The sequence below is a fragment of the Hyperolius riggenbachi genome, chromosome 6 (assembly GCF_040937935.1).
Source record: "Hyperolius riggenbachi isolate aHypRig1 chromosome 6, aHypRig1.pri, whole genome shotgun sequence".
NCBI lineage: Eukaryota > Metazoa > Chordata > Amphibia > Anura > Hyperoliidae > Hyperolius > Hyperolius riggenbachi.
The window spans coordinates 60051353-60071399 of NC_090651.1; the positions used below are offsets into that span (position 1 = coordinate 60051353).

A 20047-nucleotide genomic window follows, 5' to 3' on the forward strand; every position below is an offset into this window, starting at 1 on the left:
CTTTAAAGTCAGAAAACCACTGCGCCTGCGTTGCCGTGCCCTCGATCCCGCTGATGTCATCAAGAGCGCACAGCGCAGGCCCAGTATGGTCTGTGTCTGCGCAGTACACTCCTGGTGACATCAGCGGGAGTGAGGACACGGCAACGCAGGCGCAGTGGTTTTCTGACTTTAAAGTCAGAAACTCCAGAAGTGCACCGGAGGCGGGGCCGGAGCATTGGGGAGTGGCTGCGCCAACACAGGATGTCTGCAGGGGACCATTAGAAGCCCCGGGTAAGTTCAGCTCATTTTCCTCCGACACCCCTACAGTATCCCTTTAAATTACACCTATCAAGATAGAAGTATGAAGGTTCTTGCTCAGGGGTGTAACAATAGTTGGGAGGTGGGAGCAATCCTGCAACTGCAGGAGGGCTCAGAGCTCTGAGGACATGGGCCAAACTACTTGCCTGATATAGAGTTCCATCCTTCAGATCAGGTGTTGTTGTGGCTACACTTGTTATGGGTGGAGGGGACCTGTGACAGCCTAACTTGTTTTAGGATTCCCGGAAAGTGGGGCCCCTAGGCTGTGGGGGTCACCAAGATTAGAATTTGTGAATGTAGGTGGGGTCCCTCGTAGTTTTTCTAGGGGGTCCCATGCTTCCACTACTGAAGTAATTTTGAAAATGCTAGTTAACTGAAGGTCATACTGATCCTGTGGCCATAACAATGCCTTAGGGTAGGAACACACTAGGCAGAATCGCATATGCGTTTTCATTGGCACATAATGCCTAATGTGTTCCTACCCTGAAGATTCTTGTGTATTAGAAGACAATCGAATCTGCATACTGGGGAAAGTTAGGCACCAGCATTACAGCCAAGAAACTAGTATTTCTACAGGGAGTTTAACTTAATAGACAGTATCTGTCTCCAATTCTAGATTTTGGTGGCTGTGGAGCAAAACAGACTCTCCATATTTCTGATAATAAAGCCAGCTGACATGAATATTGCTCTGATTCCAGGCACAAAATATATGGATTCCAGTAAGAATCGCAAGTGCGGTTCCAAACACTCCACCCCGTGCAGCCTTCATGCCCACGTTCATCTTGGAAATTGACCAATTCATACTGACTCCTTTAACGACCGCCACTCTGGATGCTGAAGATGATGAGACTCCCAAGAGAAAGCTTGTGTTTAAGATCAGTAAGCCACCGCCTGATGGTTATATTACCCACCTGGATGACCAAACAAAAGCTATAACTTCCTTCTCCTGGCAAGACCTGCATGACCTGAAGATAGCTTACCAGCCACCCAACACATCTCAACCCGAGAGACGCAACTATGAGGTAAGCTCTAAGATTCTCAGTGTAGATCTTAAAGGCCATTCACAGTGCAGAGATGCTCACTGAGATGCAACTATAATGATACTTTTATGCAAAAGTGCAGTTGCTATTCATTTGGAGTGGTCCAGTTCCAGGCTGTTGCAGTGAAGCATATGATTCACGGTCTGTATGCTTCACCGTATGCGCTGCATCACACGTTTAAAGCATGATGTGACTTTTCTCCTCCATTACGTTTGGTCATGTTTTTACAAAGTATGCAATGCCCCAGTGTGAACCTAACAAGGGTACGTACAGACATTGAATTTTGATTGGTCAATGATTGGACAATTTTACCACTACCATGTAGCATGAGGACCAACAGATTTTGAATACTAGCAACAGATTGCATAGGTAATTCTCATTCTACTTGGAAGTGGTAAAATGTGGAAGACCGTGATCCCATTCAGTGATGAATGGGATCGCAAGCCACGCCCCCCACCCCCCGCCAGGAGTGACGACCCTTAGGCCCCTTTTACACTTAATCAGTTGATCTCAGTTATAACTGAAAGAAAGCTGATTTTCAAACTAATGCCCATATTTTCCTATGGCTCAGTTACCACTATACACGTTTTTAATTGGGAAGCTTTTTCACAATGCACTGCTATGGGAAATCTCATACCAACGCATACTAATTTACACTAACGCATACCAACGCATTAGATGTAAAAGGACCCTAACAGTCAGCTGGCTACTGTGACTGTTTGTCCTGGACATTCTAAGAAGCCTACACTGGTCTTGTAACTCTGATTGGACTATGAAGAGCAGGAACTCCTTGATGAGTCATCACTGTGGTCTCTCCTCACAGTGTGAAGCTTTGAACAATTTTGTATAACTGTTCAAAATCGATTTTAGCTCAGCTTTTAACAATAATTATTGTACATACTGCGCAGATATCTGCTAAGCAACCTGTTCTGTTCCATTGAGATGGGGAAGGGGAAGAGGAGTGGAAGATACTCACCAGCGGGGATAAAAATAGTCAACCAAGGATCTTTTGCCTTGACTGATTGCTGAAGGGAGGGGGGGGGGCATCAATGTTGGGGACTAGAGCCTTTTCTTGGACAGGGTGACCGTCCTGGGCGCAGACGGCAAGTAGAAGAAGGGGGGGGGGGGGCGCAGGCATAAGGACATAACCGCTAGGGAGCTGGTGACGGGCGGTGCAGCCAAATGGAAGATGATGATCAGTGCAATCACCTTCCTGGGCTGCCTGCGTCCGACGTCACTTCACCACCGTGTGATGACACATGATGTCCTGTAGCGGTACTGTAGGCTGTCAGTGGATAGCGCCCATGGAGGAGTCTGCTTTCCAGGCTCTCTTCGCCTTTGTGTTTTCCTGGTCCCTGCTTCCTCCTGGATGAGCGCGTGGTCACTAGGAAGTGGGTGATCTACTTGTGACCTGTGTCTGCGATAGTGTCTGTGAGTCACCAGGGTTTGTGAGTCCACGGGGGTGGGGGGTGCAATTTTTACACCCTCGCTCTGGGTGAAATTTAGTCTATTAACTACCCTGTTGGGGACACTTGTCTTCCTCTGATAGCTAACATGTTACACTATTCTGTTATTTCAGGTGGAATTTCAGGCAGTTGATGGTCATTTCCTGAGTAGTCCCCAAATAATGGTCCATTTCTCCATTAGGACTGCTGAGACAAAGGCCCCTAGGGTGTCCTGGAATATGGGTAAGTGTCCAAAACAATTTTTCCCCCAAAATGTGTTACTTCTTTTCAACCAGCTGAAAATCTGTCACACTTCCTGTGTTTAGCAATCATAGGCAGTTTTTGCACAGACGATCTGTTAAGAAAAAATTTGAACGTTTGTTCCTACTGACATTGTTAGAAAATGCTGGTTATCTTTTCATTGAAAGATAACCCAGTATAGCCTTTTTTTAAGTTATTTCATTCATCATGTAATGTTCAAAAACCTGTCCACTTAGTTCACTCTCTGTTTTTCCATTTCACTTCTATTAAAAAGTTCCAAAGACTACATTGTATTCCGGATTTTTGATGGAAAATATAGCATCAGGCATAAATTCCCAATAAAAATCATTTTGTAGTTTTTGAGATAATCGCTGTTGAAAATGAAAAGGAAAATGTTTTTAAACTGTCATTTTTTGAGTTTAAAAATCATTTTTCCTTTGCATTTTTAAAATCGATTTTCTCAAAAACTATAAGGTATTTTTAAAAAATTATTTTTGTACTTGTTTCCACTATTCCCCTTAACATACGTAGCAATTTTAGTGAAGGTAGCATCTATGAGGGCTTTGCTATTACCATATATACTTGTGTATACGCCGACCTACCTATTATCTGAAGTACCCACTTTCCCCTCAAAAAACAGTAAAAAGTAACTAACTTGTGTATAAGTCCCCTCCCCAGCACAGCCCCCTCTACAGTATAAATAGCCAGATGTGCCCCCAGTGTGAGGCATCCTCCTACCCATTACAAATAGGCAGATGTCCCGCCCAGTTCAAGGCAAGCCCCTCCTTCCTATAGCCAGATGCCCCCCCCCCCATGTTTAAGGCAGACCCTCTCCCTATAGCCAGATGTCCTCCCCCCCAGTTTAAGTCCCGCCAACGTCTGCCCTGAGTTCATCCTGCAATTGTTATTGCTACAGTATATATGTTATGGCTAGAACCTGAAGTTCAGCCACTTTGGATTCTGGTTGGCCAATACAGGAAATACTAACTTTTTTTAGCACTTTGGCCGGCCAATACACAACATGACCCCGTTGCCCACTTACCACTGCTTGCTGCCGTTTTACTGCTGCCTTCTGATCCCCAGGCTAGGCCTGATCAAGCTGCGGCTTTCTGCAGGATAACAGGAAGCCTGCCATCGGCAGCTGTGAAGGCAGCTCCACAGGGTTCTATAAGCAGAGCGGAGAGAGCGCGCCGAGTGCTACAGCCGGCAGCTGTAAAATTCAGGGTCTGTGTGTGCAGAATGGGAGGCAGCAGAGAGCTGCAGATGGCTGCTGAAGATCCTGTATGTGCAAAACGCAGGGAATGGTAAGAGGCAGTGGGGGAAGGCATTTTGGGACTTGGTAGGCCACATGTAGTCATGATGCATTCTGACCAGTCCACAAAAACTCATTTATTTCCTCAGGGGCTTAACTAGAAATCACTGGGCTCCCTGCGAAAATTTGGATGCCTCCCCTCCTGAGGCCCGCTCAGGGCCGTTTTAGAAGGCAGAAGAAGTCGCAGCATGAGGGGAGAGCAGTGGCCCATACATGGTCACTGCCCCCCTCAGCTCGGGCTCTTTATCAGGAAGTAACAGTTAGAGATCGGACTTCAGCGATGGAGCACAGAGGTTTGTAATGCTCTCCCCTCATGCTGCGACCCCTCCTTCTCCCCAGAACAGCCCCAGCAGGTGCAGGGGCTGCAGCCCATATTGTTACACCACTGTATTTCCTGTATTGACTGCATGAGCTGGCCATTTCCTGTATTCATAGGCAGGTTCAGTGGGGGGGGGGGGGGTTACAGCTGCCCAGAATCCTGTCCCTCAGACCTGGGCCGGTGCAGTGCAGTGTCTGGGGACAGGCACGAGTTGAGACACCAGAATGTCTGCAGGCATCCTGCTGCTCACAGCACTGCCCCCTTTCTTTCCCTGCTACAGTTGGCTTTGGATGTAGCAGCAGAATGTGTACAGAGCATGGAGCAGCTCTGGGGAACATGACAGAGCATAGAGCCAGGTATGAGCACAGCCTTGTGCCCCTGCTGCGTGAGCGCTGCACTTTCCCCTTCATTACCAATGTCAGTTGTCCTCATTATTATCTGTATCCAAACTGCTCCTGAGTGTTCAATCAGGAGCATATCGGACATGTCAGAAATGATCCTCAGATCCTGTCATTCTTCACGGGAAATTGCATTGTGTGTACCCAGCATGATGTCCTACCATATTATTATACTGTATTCTGCGAGGCTGAGGGAGACCTTTCAGAAAACACTCCTTGAAAATCCTGGGTTTGCCCCTGATATTGGCAGGCCAGAAGCTGAAGTGGCCAGACTTTGGGTTCTGGCAATAACATATACTGTACAGCATATCCTAATACAACACACTTTCCATGAGCTGATGGTACGTCTGCTAACTGTCTCCTCACTTTCTGTCCCACAATGACTGGACTCCTCAGGGCTGACAGTGCTGGAGGGACAATCCCGTCCTATAACGTGGGAGATCTTTCAGATCGTGGATAATGATAACATTCAAGCTGTTCGTCTGGTGACTGTAGATGGATTGCATCATGGACGCCTCACACTTAGAGGTAAGATTCATTGATGGGCTTCATTTTATTTAGAACTTGTCATAGCTGAGCAGATCTGAACCAGGCAGTTTTACATTTTTCCATAATGAAATACATTTCTTTAGTGCTATGCTGTGATTAAAGTAATTCCACAAATTATGCTGTGAGGAAAACTTCCTGGCTGCTGTAACTTTCAGGGCAGTCATGTGATCAACTGAGCAGCCAATGGTAGCATTGAGGGGAAAATGGGTGGGACCTTTAGTCGACGTCTAGTACTAGGGAAAACTTTACAGGTCCACTATTATGAAAATCCATAAAATACATGTTTACACATACTTTAGTACATTTCTCCTGCATTAAAATACACTATAAATGACTTTTATCCTAGGTTTCGGTCAATTACAGTAGGTAGTAAAAATGACATCTGAAAGGTTTTGGACTAATCAATCTCTAATGGGGGATTCTAGGTTCCATGGGAGCAGTCAGCAGGAGACCACCTGGTGGGTCTGGAGGAGCTGGGAGCCTGGGGGCTGACTTTGCTTGCTTGGGAGGGGGGGGGGGGGGGGGGGTAGGGGGCTTCAACTTTGTTTTGCTCCAGGGTCCCTGCATGATTTATACCAGCCCTGCCAACATCCTCAAAAACATAAAATGGCAAGATAATTATTGCCTCCAAAGATTGGCACTAGCCTATGGTAGGGACATTAGACTTTATCTAAGGTAGGGACGTTAAATAGTAAGCTCCTCTAAGCGTCTTTAAATTACATTTTCAGTGTACTTTGTACGGACTAAAGAAAATTGCAGCACTATATAAATGCATAACATTAACTATATTATTTACCTTTAGGATCCAAAGCTTTCATGTTCACTGTTCAGGACATCAAAGATGGCGTTGTGCGCTACCACCACGATGACAGTGACAGTTCCAAAGACTACATTGTATTCCGGATTTTTGATGGAAAACATAGCATCAGGCATAAATTCCCAATAAACATCCTCCCTAAGGACGACACCCCACCCTTCTTGGTGAACAACGTGGGGTTTGAGCTTCTCGAAGGCGCTTCGGTCCTCATAGAGAAGGATATGCTGCTGGCATCAGACATGGATTCCAGTGATGACCACATACTGTACACTGTCACCAAGCCACCAAGTGCTGGGGAGCTAGTAAAGAGATTCTCCACCGAGAGCTTTGGTAATTGCCATTTCTAGGTGTGTTTTGCCAATAGTGAGGCATAACATCTCTCTGCTAATAACTCTGTTCTAAACTTCACAATCTTTCTCTGGGCATTTTTAAAGTGTTTGTCCACCAAAATTGATATTTAATTGTTTAGTTAATTCTGGAGGCTTAAAGCACAATTACAGTCTGCCAAAATATACAATGTAAACGTGTTTTGTACTGTTTGTTGCCCATAGAGTTATTTTATCTGCATCTGTCCCACAGTAATGTCACCTGTGTAAAGAAAACAAGTTCCCCCAGCACAGAGTACAGCATTGCTATGGGCTGTCATTAAATGGATTGGCTGTATAATCAAAATCATTTCAATCTTTATGGTGAAGAAAACTCTGCCTGCTAAGCGTAGGGCTGGTTCACACGGACGGTTCCCCCATCGTTTTTGCCGAAGTTATTTTTTTTACAGTACTGCTTCCATTCAAAATGAATAGAGGCAGATTTTTTACTGGCGGTGCACACCTTAATTGTTCTTTGCCTTGTTTGTGTGATCACCATATTTGTATGCAGAGTCCGGAACCCTAATCGCTGTTGCTTTTTTAACAAAAAGCCCCAATGTTATGTTGTGGTGTTTGGTGTATACACTTCAGAGTTTTCTGATTATTAGTGATCCGCAGTATCACTAGTAATACAGATATATTTGATTATATGGTGATCTGCGGCATCACCAATAATACAAATATTTATGCGTACTCTGGAAAACAAGGTACAGATAACTTGTGGAAAACCCACCACACTGACGTTAACTCAGAGGGATGGAGACCTCTGGAAGGAAGGGCAGTGTGTGCGATTCTGCGACTAGGATAAGAACGCAGAATTGCGTTCCTCAACAGTAATGATATGCTGAGGAGTTACTGAGTTCCCCGCAAGAAGAACTCAGCAGAGTTAACCCTTTAGTGGAAAACCCACTAAAGGGGGCAAAGTCAAACGGAAAAACGGTTCGGTATCAGAACTGGCAAAGAAGTACCGAATCGACAGACAGAAATCAAGATCAGAGGTCAAGCCAAGGTCAGCAACGGGAAATCAGATGAGCAGAGGTACAGAATCGAGAAACACAAGGGTAGTCAGAAGCCAAGCCAATAGTCGGTAACGGTACGGGCTGGCGAAGTACAAAATCAGGAGACAAGAGCATAAAGAGGTAACAGGCAAAAGGTCATACACAATATAATGCAATAGTACTTTAGGCTATCAACAGAATCTGGCTAAGTGTGGATCCCCAGCTCCAGCTGGTTCTAGCACACTTTGGGATCTGACTAGGGTCTGAGTGCTAACACACAAGTATTCGCTGACTGCAGACAACTTGCAACTGACAGAATGCCTGCTTTTATACTGTGCTGGACTCAAACAGCCCGCCCAGCCATTCAACCAATCACAACGTGGCTCAAGGACCTTGCAGTACAGCTCAAGGACCTTGCTGAGGTCAGCTGACCAGCTGGTCAGCTGACTCTCTTTCTAAGAGTATAAAAGGCTCTGCTGCACACGCGCGTGGCCCCTACGGGGTCCAGACTGTCATGAGAGGTGTCTCGGCGAGCAGCATGCCATGAGGCCTGTGAAGGTGTTCCAGGAGTGCAGCCTCGACGTGGAGTACGCTGAGAGGTCTGCGACTGAACGGTGGATCGTGCTACCGCTGCGGACGTGGACGTTTCTCCGCGTTCCGCATGCGGCCATGCGGGCGGTTGCGCTGCTGATGCGGATGCGGACACACGTCCGCGTTCAGCCTGCTGTTGCCTCATTACAGTACCCCCCCTTTCAGGCATGACCTCCGGGCATGCCTCACCCGGTTTCCCAGGATACAACTCATGAAATCTCCTCCTTTTCTCCTCAGCATGAAGATCTCGAAGGGGAACCCATGACCTCTCTTCTGGCCCGTACCCCTTCCAGTGCACCAGATACTGGAGCTTGTTGCGTGAGAAACGGGAATCTAAAATGTCCTGGACTTCATATTCCAATTCCCCATCCACTACCACAGGAGCAGGGGGAGTAGAATCTACCCTTACCGCAGGCTTCAATAAAGAAACATGATAAGTCCTGCCACATCTCATATTAGTAGGTAATTTTACTTTGTAAGTGACCTCATTGATCTTACTCTCTATAGGGAAAGGCCCGATAAAGCGAGGACCTAATTTTGCTGATGGTTGCCTGAGAGGAATGTGTCTAGTAGAGACCCAAACATAATCCCCTGGAATAAAGTTCCACTCCGTGGAACGTCTTCTATCAGCAAATTTCTTTTGAACAGAAAAAGCTTTGTCCAAATTATCTCTGACCTTCCCCCAGATCTCTCTGAAAGTCCCCTGCCATTCCTGGAGAGCTGGAAGAGGTGACTCCTTGACTGGAAGTGACGTAAACTTGGGACACTTCCCATTGACAATCTGAAAGGGAGAATAACCAGAGGATGCGTTTTTCAAGTTATTGTGGGCAAATTCAGCAAATGGGAGGAATCTTGTCCAGAGATGTTGTGCATCTGCTATGTAACATCTAAGAAACTGCTCCATGGACTGATTGATCCTCTCTGTCTGCCCATTAGTCTGGGGATGGTAACCTGAAGAGAATGATAAAGAAATCCCCAGATCTTTACAAAAGGCCCTCCAGAACTTTGACACAAATTGTACCCCCCTATCAGATACAATATCCACCGGAATTCCATGTAACTTAAAGATGTTATTAATAAATAAATCTGCCAATTTACGGGCAGATGGAAACCCAGACAGAGCAACGAAATGTGCCATTTTACTAAATCTGTCCGTAACAACCCAGATGACAGTGTTACCTTCAGATTCAGGCAGCTCCCCCACAAAATCCATGGAAATGTGGGACCATGGAACCTGTGGAGAAGGCAGGGGCTGAAGAGAGCCTGCTGGAGCTTTTCTGGAGGACTTACTCCTGGCACAGACAGAGCAGGACTTAACAAATTCCTCACAATCAGACATGTAAGAAGGCCACCAGACTGCCCTATTCAAGAGTTCCTGGGTTCTGGCAATACCTGGATGTCCCACATTCTTATGTTCATGAAACATCTGGAGCACCCGTTCCCGAAAACGAATAGGGACGTACAGAAGTCCCTCAGGTTTTCCATTGGGAACATTGGACTGGCATGCAATAAGCGATTTTGACAAGTCTTCGGAGATCTCAGTGGCTGCCAGAAAATACCTCTCAGGTAGAATATTGACAGGAGTGGCTGGTGGGGCAGATTCAGATTCAAAACACCTGGATAAGGCGTCAGCCTTAACATTCTTATCCCCAGGCTTATAGGTTATGATAAAATCAAACCGGGAAAAAAAAAGTGCCCATCTCGCCTGCCTGGGTGTTAATCTCTTGGCCTTCTCAATGTATTCGAGGTTCTTATGGTCAGTATAAACAGTAAAGGGAAATTCTGCCCCCTCTAACCAATGACGCCACTCCTCTAGAGCTAACTTAACAGCCAACAATTCCCGGTTCCCCACATCATAATTCCTCTCTGCCGGTGCAAACTTTCTTGAAAAAAATGCACAAGGATGAACCTTATTATCAGGTCCAAAAGCTTGCGAGAGGACTGCCCCAACCCCAACCTCCGATGCATCTACCTCTACTATGAAGGGGCGGGTGACGTCAACATGACGCAATATGGGGGCGGAACAAAAAGATTTTTTTAATGATTGAAAGGCCTCAATGGCTTCTGGTGACCAGTTAGTCGCATCAGCGCCTTTCTTGGTCAACTGGGTCATGGGGGCAACAACTGAAGAGTACCCCCTAATAAACCGCCTATAATAGTTAGCAAAGCCTAAAAATCTCTGCAGGGCTTTGAGGCCTGAAGGTTGCGGCCAATCCAACACTGCTGAGACTTTGCTTGGATCCATTGCCAGTCCAGAGGTGGATATAATATACCCTAAAAATGCCACCTCTTTCACCTCGAAGAGGCATTTCTCCAGCTTAGCATATAACTGGTTCTCCCTGAGCTTCTGTAACACAAATTTTACATGCTTCCTGTGTTCCTGTAAATTTTTTGAAAAAATTAAAATATCATCAAGATAGACCACTGTAAACCTGCCAGACACATCTCTGAAAATATCGTTTACAAACTCCTGAAAGACAGCTGGGGCATTGCACAATCCAAAGGGCATAACTAAATACTCATAGTGACCGTCAGGAGTGTTAAATGCGGTCTTCCACTCGTCGCCCTCTCTGATCCGAATAAGATTGTATGCCCCCCTCAAGTCTAACTTTGAAAAAACACAGGCCTCAGTAATCTGAGTAAACAGGTCATCAATGAGTGGAAGAGGGTATCGATTTTTTATGGTGATTTTGTTTAGCTGCCTGTAGTCTATGCAGGGGCGAAGACCACCATCCTTCTTTTTAACAAAAAAGAAACCTGCACCAGCAGGAGACTTGCAGGCACGGATAAATCCCTTCTCCAAGTTCTCCTTGATGTAATCTTTCATTGCCACCTTTTCAGGGCTGGAGAGGTTGTACAAACGACCCCTAGGAGGCAGTGTACCCGGTCTCAATTCAATGGGGCAGTCATAGGGTCTATGTGGAGGCAACCTGTCAGCAGATCGAGGACAAAATACGTCGGAAAAATCAGTGTACTGAGGTGGGACCCCCTGGACCTGGACCTCTGAAGCACACACAGAAATGGATTTAAGACAATTCTCCTGACAATAGGAGGACCAGGCAGATAATTGTCCCTCTTTCCAGTCTATTTGAGGGGAATGCTTCTTCAACCATGGTAGCCCCAATATGACGGATGAGGTGGCCATCTTTAAAACATAGAACTGGATGACCTCAGTGTGCAATACTCCAACCTGAAGTGTGAGCGGCGGAGTTTGACAAAGAGGTGTCTTGTTCTGTAAAGGAGAGTCATCGATTGCTGTAACATAGATGTGTCTTTGTATGGGAAGAATGGGAATGTTAAAGTTTAAAGCCAGGTCTCTGTCAATGAAGTTGGCAGCTGACCCAGAGTCAACAAATGCAGAGGTTAGGAAGTCACTGTTCTCCCAATGAAGAGAACAGGGCAGCAAGATTTTATTCTGACATGGAGGTAGAACTGGCTCGCTTAGGGTGGTACCTCCAACCATCCCTAAGCGGACAAGTTTTCCGCCTTCTTACTGCAGTTCTGCACTCGATGACCCTTTTCCCCACAATATAGACACAGACCCTCCTTCCTTCTCCTAGCTTTCTCAGCGACTGAGAGTCGTCCGTGCCCCAACTGCATTGGCTCCTCCTCTGGAACCTCAGGGGAACCAACAGTAGAGGGCGCTCTAACTAGCACAGATGACCTGCCCTTTTTATGATAGCGAATGCGTCTATCGATCTTAACCGATAAGGCAATAGCTGCATCTACATCTTTGGGCTCAGGGTGGCTTATCATGACATCAATAATGGACTCGGAGAGACCGGTCATGTATGTGTCTAGAAGAGTGAACTGATCCCACCTCACTGAGACCGCCCACCTTCTAAACTCGGCAGCGTACTCCTCAACCATACGATTGCCTTGCTTTAGGCATCGGAGTTTACGCTCGGCAGTGCCGGCTAAATCAGGATCCTCATATATGATGGCCATGTTCTTGAAAAACTCGGACACTGAAGATAAGGCAGAGTGACCCTCAGGTAAGCTGAAAGCCCATGTCTGAGAATCCCCTTGTAACAAAGTTTTAATAAAAATTACTCTCTGTACCTCAGAACCAGATGATATGGGCCTCATCTGAAAATAGGCTAAACAACGATTTTTGAAATTACTGAAGTCGGACCGAGAACCAGAAAATCTTTCAGGAAGAGCCATCTTAGGCTCGCTACTGGCTGGGGAGGGTAGAACATTAAGTGGTGCCGGCAGTTTCTGAAAGGCCTCAGTCAGCTGGTTGATCTGGACCTGCTGAGCAGCAACGGTGTTTCTAAGCTCATCGACTGCCGCAGTTAAAGTCTGCAACTGCTCGGCAACTCCCTCCATGTTACTTTTACTGGTCTGCAGTACTGTTATGTTGTGGTGTTTGGTGTATACACTTCAGAGTTTTCTGATTATTAGTGATCCGCAGTATCACTAGTAATACAGATATATTTGATTATATGGTGATCTGCGGCATCACCAATAATACAAATATTTATGCGTACTCTGGAAAACAAGGTACAGATAACTTGTGGAAAACCCACCACACTGACGTTAACTCAGAGGGATGGAGACCTCTGGAAGGAAGGGCAGTGTGTGCGATTCTGCGACTAGGATAAGAACGCAGAATTGCGTTCCTCAACAGTAATGATATGCTGAGGAGTTACTGAGTTCCCCGCAAGAAGAACTCAGCAGAGTTAACCCTTTAGTGGAAAACCCACTAAAGGGGGCAAAGTCAAACGGAAAAACGGTTCGGTATCAGAACTGGCAAAGAAGTACCGAATCGACAGACAGAAATCAAGATCAGAGGTCAAGCCAAGGTCAGCAACGGGAAATCAGATGAGCAGAGGTACAGAATCGAGAAACACAAGGGTAGTCAGAAGCCAAGCCAATAGTCGGTAACGGTACGGGCTGGCGAAGTACAAAATCAGGAGACAAGAGCATAAAGAGGTAACAGGCAAAAGGTCATACACAATATAATGCAATAGTACTTTAGGCTATCAACAGAATCTGGCTAAGTGTGGATCCCCAGCTCCAGCTGGTTCTAGCACACTTTGGGATCTGACTAGGGTCTGAGTGCTAACACACAAGTATTCGCTGACTGCAGACAACTTGCAACTGACAGAATGCCTGCTTTTATACTGTGCTGGACTCAAACAGCCCGCCCAGCCATTCAACCAATCACAACGTGGCTCAAGGACCTTGCAGTACAGCTCAAGGACCTTGCTGAGGTCAGCTGACCAGCTGGTCAGCTGACTCTCTTTCTAAGAGTATAAAAGGCTCTGCTGCACACGCGCGTGGCCCCTACGGGGTCCAGACTGTCATGAGAGGTGTCTCGGCGAGCAGCATGCCATGAGGCCTGTGAAGGTGTTCCAGGAGTGCAGCCTCGACGTGGAGTACGCTGAGAGGTCTGCGACTGAACGGTGGATCGTGCTACCGCTGCGGACGTGGACGTTTCTCCGCGTTCCGCATGCGGCCATGCGGGCGGTTGCGCTGCTGATGCGGATGCGGACACACGTCCGCGTTCAGCCTGCTGTTGCCTCATTACACCCAATGTGAAAGAACGAAGTGCAAAGCAACAATAGTAAACAATGCACCTGTTGGCATGTGGTTTCTGAACTTCCAGGAGTGAGCACCGGAAATGACGCGAGCCACCCTCCGCCAGAGGAGGCCCATATAAACTGGGCCTTACACAGCTGTTCAGATTCACTGAATCCTACAGTAATAAAAACCAATGTGCTGTGCTGTGCTTGCTCAGTCTTTTCAACTACAAATAGTGTTCAAAGAACAATCTGGAGGCGTCCATCTAAAAATGGCGCAGGGAGAAAAGTGGCGCACCGTTCTGCCGATAAATGTATAATAAAACGCTGTTTATGATACATTTATTGCAGAACGGTGCGCCATTAAAAAATGCAGGGGGGCTGCTAGTACAGGCAGCGGGGGTTGGGGTGAGAGAGGCAGCGGGACACTGGAGGGAATAGGCATTGGAGGAGGATGTGTGCAATATGCATACATTACCTTGCCCCTGCTGGTGATCGCTCCTTCCCTCCGCTCCTTCACTTCCTAGTTTGCTGTAGTCCTGCAGCCAGCCAATCACCATGCGCGGACTAAAACCACATGGCGATTGGCTGGCTGCCTGCAGGACTACAGCAAACTAACGGAAGAAGTGAAGGAGCAGAGTGAAGGAGCGATCGGCGGCCCGGGACAAGGTAATGTATGCATATTGCACATATCCTCCACCGATGCCTATTCCCTCCAGTGTCCGCTGCCTCTCTCCCCCCGACTCTCGCTGCCCTCTGCGTTTGTTAACACTTATAATGCTATTTAGCGTTAAAAGTGTAAGGCACACTGCCTGCGCCATTTTTTAACACTTATAACGCTAAATAGTGTTATATAATGTAAGTCTATGTGGCGCCATTATCATTCCCCTGGCGCTGTGCACCATTATTACCTGTCACGATCTGGCGAGCAGCAGTGATAAGCTTAGTGAGGAGGTTTCTAGCAGAGTGAAACACAGTCTATATTTTCAGTCATTATATGAACTTACAGGCTTTTATTGTGTGGCTAATCTTGTATAGCAGAGGGGAAAATTTGGGCAGGGAGGTAGGGAACATACTTTTTTGAATCATGCACCTTTTGCGGGGGCATGGCAAAATCCGCACTGCCACACTCGTCATTGAAGTCAATGGCCATTGGAATCTGAGATTGTGGACAGCATGAGCACTCCAGAATGAGAGTGGCCTTATCGTAGCTCCCTTTCTCACCCTCATGATAAAATTATGTGGAACCAACAATCTCTGCTTTATTGGAGCTATATGGGGGAACGCATCCGCATGCCCAGGATTACCCCGGACTGCACAAGTGTGGTCCACTTACTGCAACGGATCCATCGCTAAGTGACAAGTGCGAACAGATCCTATTTACTGATCACTGTCAGTTTATTGATGAGCAGAGCATGGACAAAAATATGGGAATACAGCATATTGTCACATCACTCACTAGTATATGTTAGCGCCATCATTTTCTCTCCTCAGTTCTGGTTAGAAAAGTAATTTGGATATCCATTCAATCTGGAATACTGACTTGAATTTCCTGAGAAATTCATGATTTTGCAGCACTCAGAGCTTTTGGTCTCTCATGTTCTTAATCTGTCACTATTTTCACAGGAGCTAACCCATGCATTGCTATCCATGGTGCTGACTTTACATTAACAGAATTAACCCTGAGAGTGTTTTTTTCCCCTTTATTGTTTTAGATTTTTGTTAAAAGGAACCTGATGTGGGAGACATAAGGAGGCTGCCATATTTATTTCATTTCAAACAATGCCAATTGCCTGGCTATTCCGCTGATCCCTTTGGCTGCAATAGTGTCTGTATCACGCACCTGAAACAAGCATGCAGCTAATCCAGTCAGACTTAGGCCAGAGACATCTGATCCGCATGCTTGTTTAGGGTTTATAGCTAAAAGTACTAAAGGCAGAGGATCAGCAGGACACTAGGCATTATTTAAAATGGAATAAATATGGCAGCTTTCACATGTCCCTCACCTCGGGTTCCCTTTAAGGACGATAGACTGCATTTCCTGTTGCAGGTCTGAAGAGAATCGCTTAACCAGTTGAGTAGCTATTGGGAACATTGAAAAGGGGAACATTTTAAAAGGGGATAATTTTAAAAATATGGCGACTGCTTTATAGCCTCAACACAAGTAACTTGTGTTTTGATTGGCTTATTATGTCATTTTTGTGGACTAACCATTGCTCTTACTGTATATACAAGTTTTTTTATGTTATGTTATGTATGCTGACTATTAACTGAGAAACAGAACATTTTATCATATTTTTTTCTTGTAGTTAAAGTTTACATTTTTTAGGAGTCGGGAACATTTTTTACTACTCCAGATACCCAAAAATTGCTCCAACTCTGACTCAATCCCTACTCTGCCTCCAACTCCACAGCCCTGGCTCGATGGCCAGGAGCATGGAGCCAGTGAGCACTGGTTTCCACTACCTGACCAATATCAACTCATATGACTTTTAGCATTTGGGATACCTTGGAAAATGAGGGGACAGCAAAATCTCCCCTCCTCCAAAGAACCCTTATCTTACCGGTTTTATTAATGAAGCCTCAAGGCTCCATGGAGGAAGTGTCTGTCCCTGTTGAGAAGGTAAATAAGACTTTTCAGAGATGCAGTAACAGCAAATGAGGAGAAGACATTGGCCTCAATTCACTAAGCTTATCTCCTGTCTTTAATAACTCTTCTAGAGTTGTTACCATGGTGATAAGGCATGTAGTATTCAGGAAACATTTTACCTCAGGCAAGCCTAAAGTTAACTCTTCAGTCTTTAAATTAACTCTCCAATCCTTAAAATAACTCCAGAGTTAAAGAGAGGCTGTTAATTAGCTGCATGTGAAAATAACTACAGAGGAGGTAAATTAACTACAGAGGAGGTAAATTAACTACAGAGGAGGTAACTTAAGGAATGAAGAGGTAAGATAACTCTCTCACGTGTGGAGGTAAGTTTTCTCTTGCCTTATCTCTAGCATAATCTTAGTGAATTGAGGCCATAGTCAGTGATAAAACCCCAAAAAGAGTGTTTTTCCTAAATCATTTTCCAAGCTACCCAGAACTTAAAATAAAGTTTCCTGGGTCTGGATAAGACCTGTATTTTTGATCAAATGACATTTAAAGTGTAACTGTCGGGCAAAAAATCAAGAATCGATTCTTTAGTTTTATCTGGTAAACAAGTAATACGGATGCTAACCAGGCAGTCCAACAGTTAAAATCTCTATTACTTTTCTTGTTGATGAATGATCATTCCCCAGTTTACAAGACTCTTGTTTGGTACACACAAAATTTGGTACACAAAAAGGAAGTCGCAGGGCATGCTGTGTTGTCCTTTTTTGCTTCTCTAGTAGAGAAGTAGAAGTAGAGAAGCAATAGATGACAACCCAGCATGCCCTGCAACTTCCTTTTTGTGTCCCAAATTTTGTGTGTACCAAATAAGAGTCAGGTAAACTGGGGAATTATCATTTATCAACAAGAAAAGTAATAGTGATTTTAACTTTTGGATTGCCTGGTTAGCATCCTTATTACTTGTTTACCAGATAAAAGTAAAGAATTGATTTTTGAGTTTATGCCTAAAAGTTACACTTTAAACAGTGTACAATTCTGAAAATATACATGGTTTATTCGTTGGCATGACATTGAATAAGAGATGTCACTATATACTGTAGGTATTTCAGTAAAGACATTCCTACAGAGGGATCTCTTCCGTGGACTCATCTATTACCGACACTTTGGAGGGGAGATCTTCCAGGACACCTTCGAATTTGTTTTGTCAGACAGTCATCAGCCACCCAACTACTCAGACAAACATGTGAGTGGACCATACCAATGGAAATTTCCGAATGTTCTAATTAATTTCTACACAGTGTATGCTCCTTAATAATGTATATCGGTCTTCGGTGGTGTGGACACAATTATTAAAACTAATAATATCCTTTGGTTATTTGCCTAGGTGGTTGTAATCCACATTACGTCAGTAAAGGATCAGCTGCCTAGAGAAGCCCTTGGAACGACAAGACAGCTGTCTTTGAAAGAGAATGAGGTTTCCAGAATCACTAGGAAGCACCTTCATTTCACCAACGCGGAGTCTCCAGATAGTCAGCTCCTGTACACCATCACCAAGCCATGCTACTCTCTGCTGTCTCCTCGGTACGAGCAACATATTCAAAGCATGAGAGAATTAACAACTCTAGTCAGGGAGGACTAAGAGATTTTAAAAAAATTGGGAATGAGTTGAAAGGCTCAGTTCACTCTGCAACAGACACAGATGGAGCAGTAGTAATGTATCTGGTAATGTATCCGACTACTATGGATACAGTGGACAAGCCCAGAGCTCCGAAAAGCAGAGGTGTGGCATTTTATGAAATGAATAGCAGTGCATTGGTAAAAATAATGCAGGTTGGGTTCGTCCATTGCGGTACTGGTATGGATGAATCTACAGACAAGCATGGGTCCATTCTGGAGGTCTACTTGTCTGTTGCTGTCCCAAGAAGTTACTTACCATATTTTTCAGACTATGAGACGCTCCTGGCCATAAGATGCACCTAGGTTTAGAGGACAAAATCCAGGGAAAAAAAAAAAATATATATATATACATACTGTACATACATACTGTACATACATACATACATACATACATACATACATATACATACATACATACATATACATACATATACATACATATATATATATATATATATATATATATATATATATATATATATATATATATATATATATATATTAAACCTGGTGCATCCATGGTGAAGTGGCATCTTGTGAATTATGCACCCTTGTACCTTGTGTCTCCCTGTGTCCTCATCTGTCCCCCTTGTGTCCCCCCATGTTTCTGCCTCTGTCCCCCTTGTGTCCTCTATGTCCTTTTTTGTCCCCCGTGTCCTCTTCTGCATGCACACGGTATAGGGAGTCCCCGACATTGCGATTGGTTGGAGGTTCATATTGGCAGGTGTTCACAAGTCAGGAACTCCCTGCATTTGGCCTATAAGACGCAGTGACTTTTTTCCACCACTTTTGGGGGAGAAAAAGTGAGTCTTATAATCCAAAAAATACAGTAAATACTATTTCAGTTTAAATGGAAACCAGAATGAGAGAAATATGGAGCCTTTCATCTTCCTTCTCTAAATAATCAATGCTGGTTGCCTGACTTCTGTACTCAAAATCTAATACTTTAACCACTTTAGCCCACTGGTTGTTTTCACCTTAAAGGAAAGGTCCGAGCACATTAAAAATAAAAAAATCCACTTGCCTGGGGCTTCCTCCAGCCTCCTGCATCCATCCTGTGCCCTCGCCGCACAGTGGCTCCTGGTGGCCCAGTGGCTCCCCAGCCCAGTGGCTCCCAGTCCCCTCCGGTGGAGATGCCGACCTCACCAGGTCGGCTTCCAGGTCGGCTTCTCCTGCGCTCCAGCATGCGGCTCACTGGTTGCGCTGTCATCATCCTGACTGTACTTCGCAAGCGCAGAACTGCTGCGCCTGCGCAGTACAGTCCGGATGATGTCAGTGTGACTGAGAGCCATTTACGCAAGCGCAGTGGACATCCTGCTGCAGAGGGGACAAGACGGCTGGCAGGGGCTGGAGGGAGCCCCAGGTAAGTGGATTTTTTATTTTTTTAGAGATCGTATGTGGCCTTTAAGGATGAAAGCAATTTTCACATTTCAGCACTCCTCCCATTTATTCACTAATAACATTATCACTACTTATCAAACCTAAATCATCTATATCTGGGGGGGGGTGGGGGTTGCCACAAATTAGGCTTTTTGGTGTGATACTTGTTTTCAGCAATTACTTTATTTTCTATGCATTTTCAAGGGAAAAACAAGGAACAATAAAGAAAAAATACACTAGTTCTCAATTCTATCACCTATATTTTTAAAATAAACAATGCTACTGTACATAAAACCCACACGTTGTCTTTGCCCATGTGTCCTGGCTATCACAACATTTAAAATTATGTTCCTAGAACAATGTATGGCAACAACATATTATTTGTAAATAAAGGTTTATTTTTTTGCTTTCTGACTGTACCCTGTCAATTACAAGCCATTATTTGCAAAAAATAACAGTAATATGCCATACATATTA

At 45.0% G+C, this 20047-nt stretch overlaps 1 protein-coding gene across 3 annotated transcripts in view; it reads left to right on the plus strand.

Moving 5' to 3' along the window:
* The window catches only part of LOC137520871 (FRAS1-related extracellular matrix protein 1-like), a 288103-nt gene that overhangs the window by 33896 nt on the left and 234160 nt on the right, over positions 1-20047 (plus strand). For all 3 annotated transcript variants that reach the window (XM_068239387.1, XM_068239388.1, XM_068239386.1), the window contains 6 exons: positions 996-1319; positions 2917-3025; positions 5469-5600; positions 6424-6768; positions 17614-17756; positions 17898-18094. In XM_068239387.1, the coding sequence (XP_068095488.1) occupies positions 996-1319; positions 2917-3025; positions 5469-5600; positions 6424-6768; positions 17614-17756; positions 17898-18094 (1250 nt within the window). The remainder of the gene's footprint in view (positions 1-995; positions 1320-2916; positions 3026-5468; positions 5601-6423; positions 6769-17613; positions 17757-17897; positions 18095-20047) is intronic.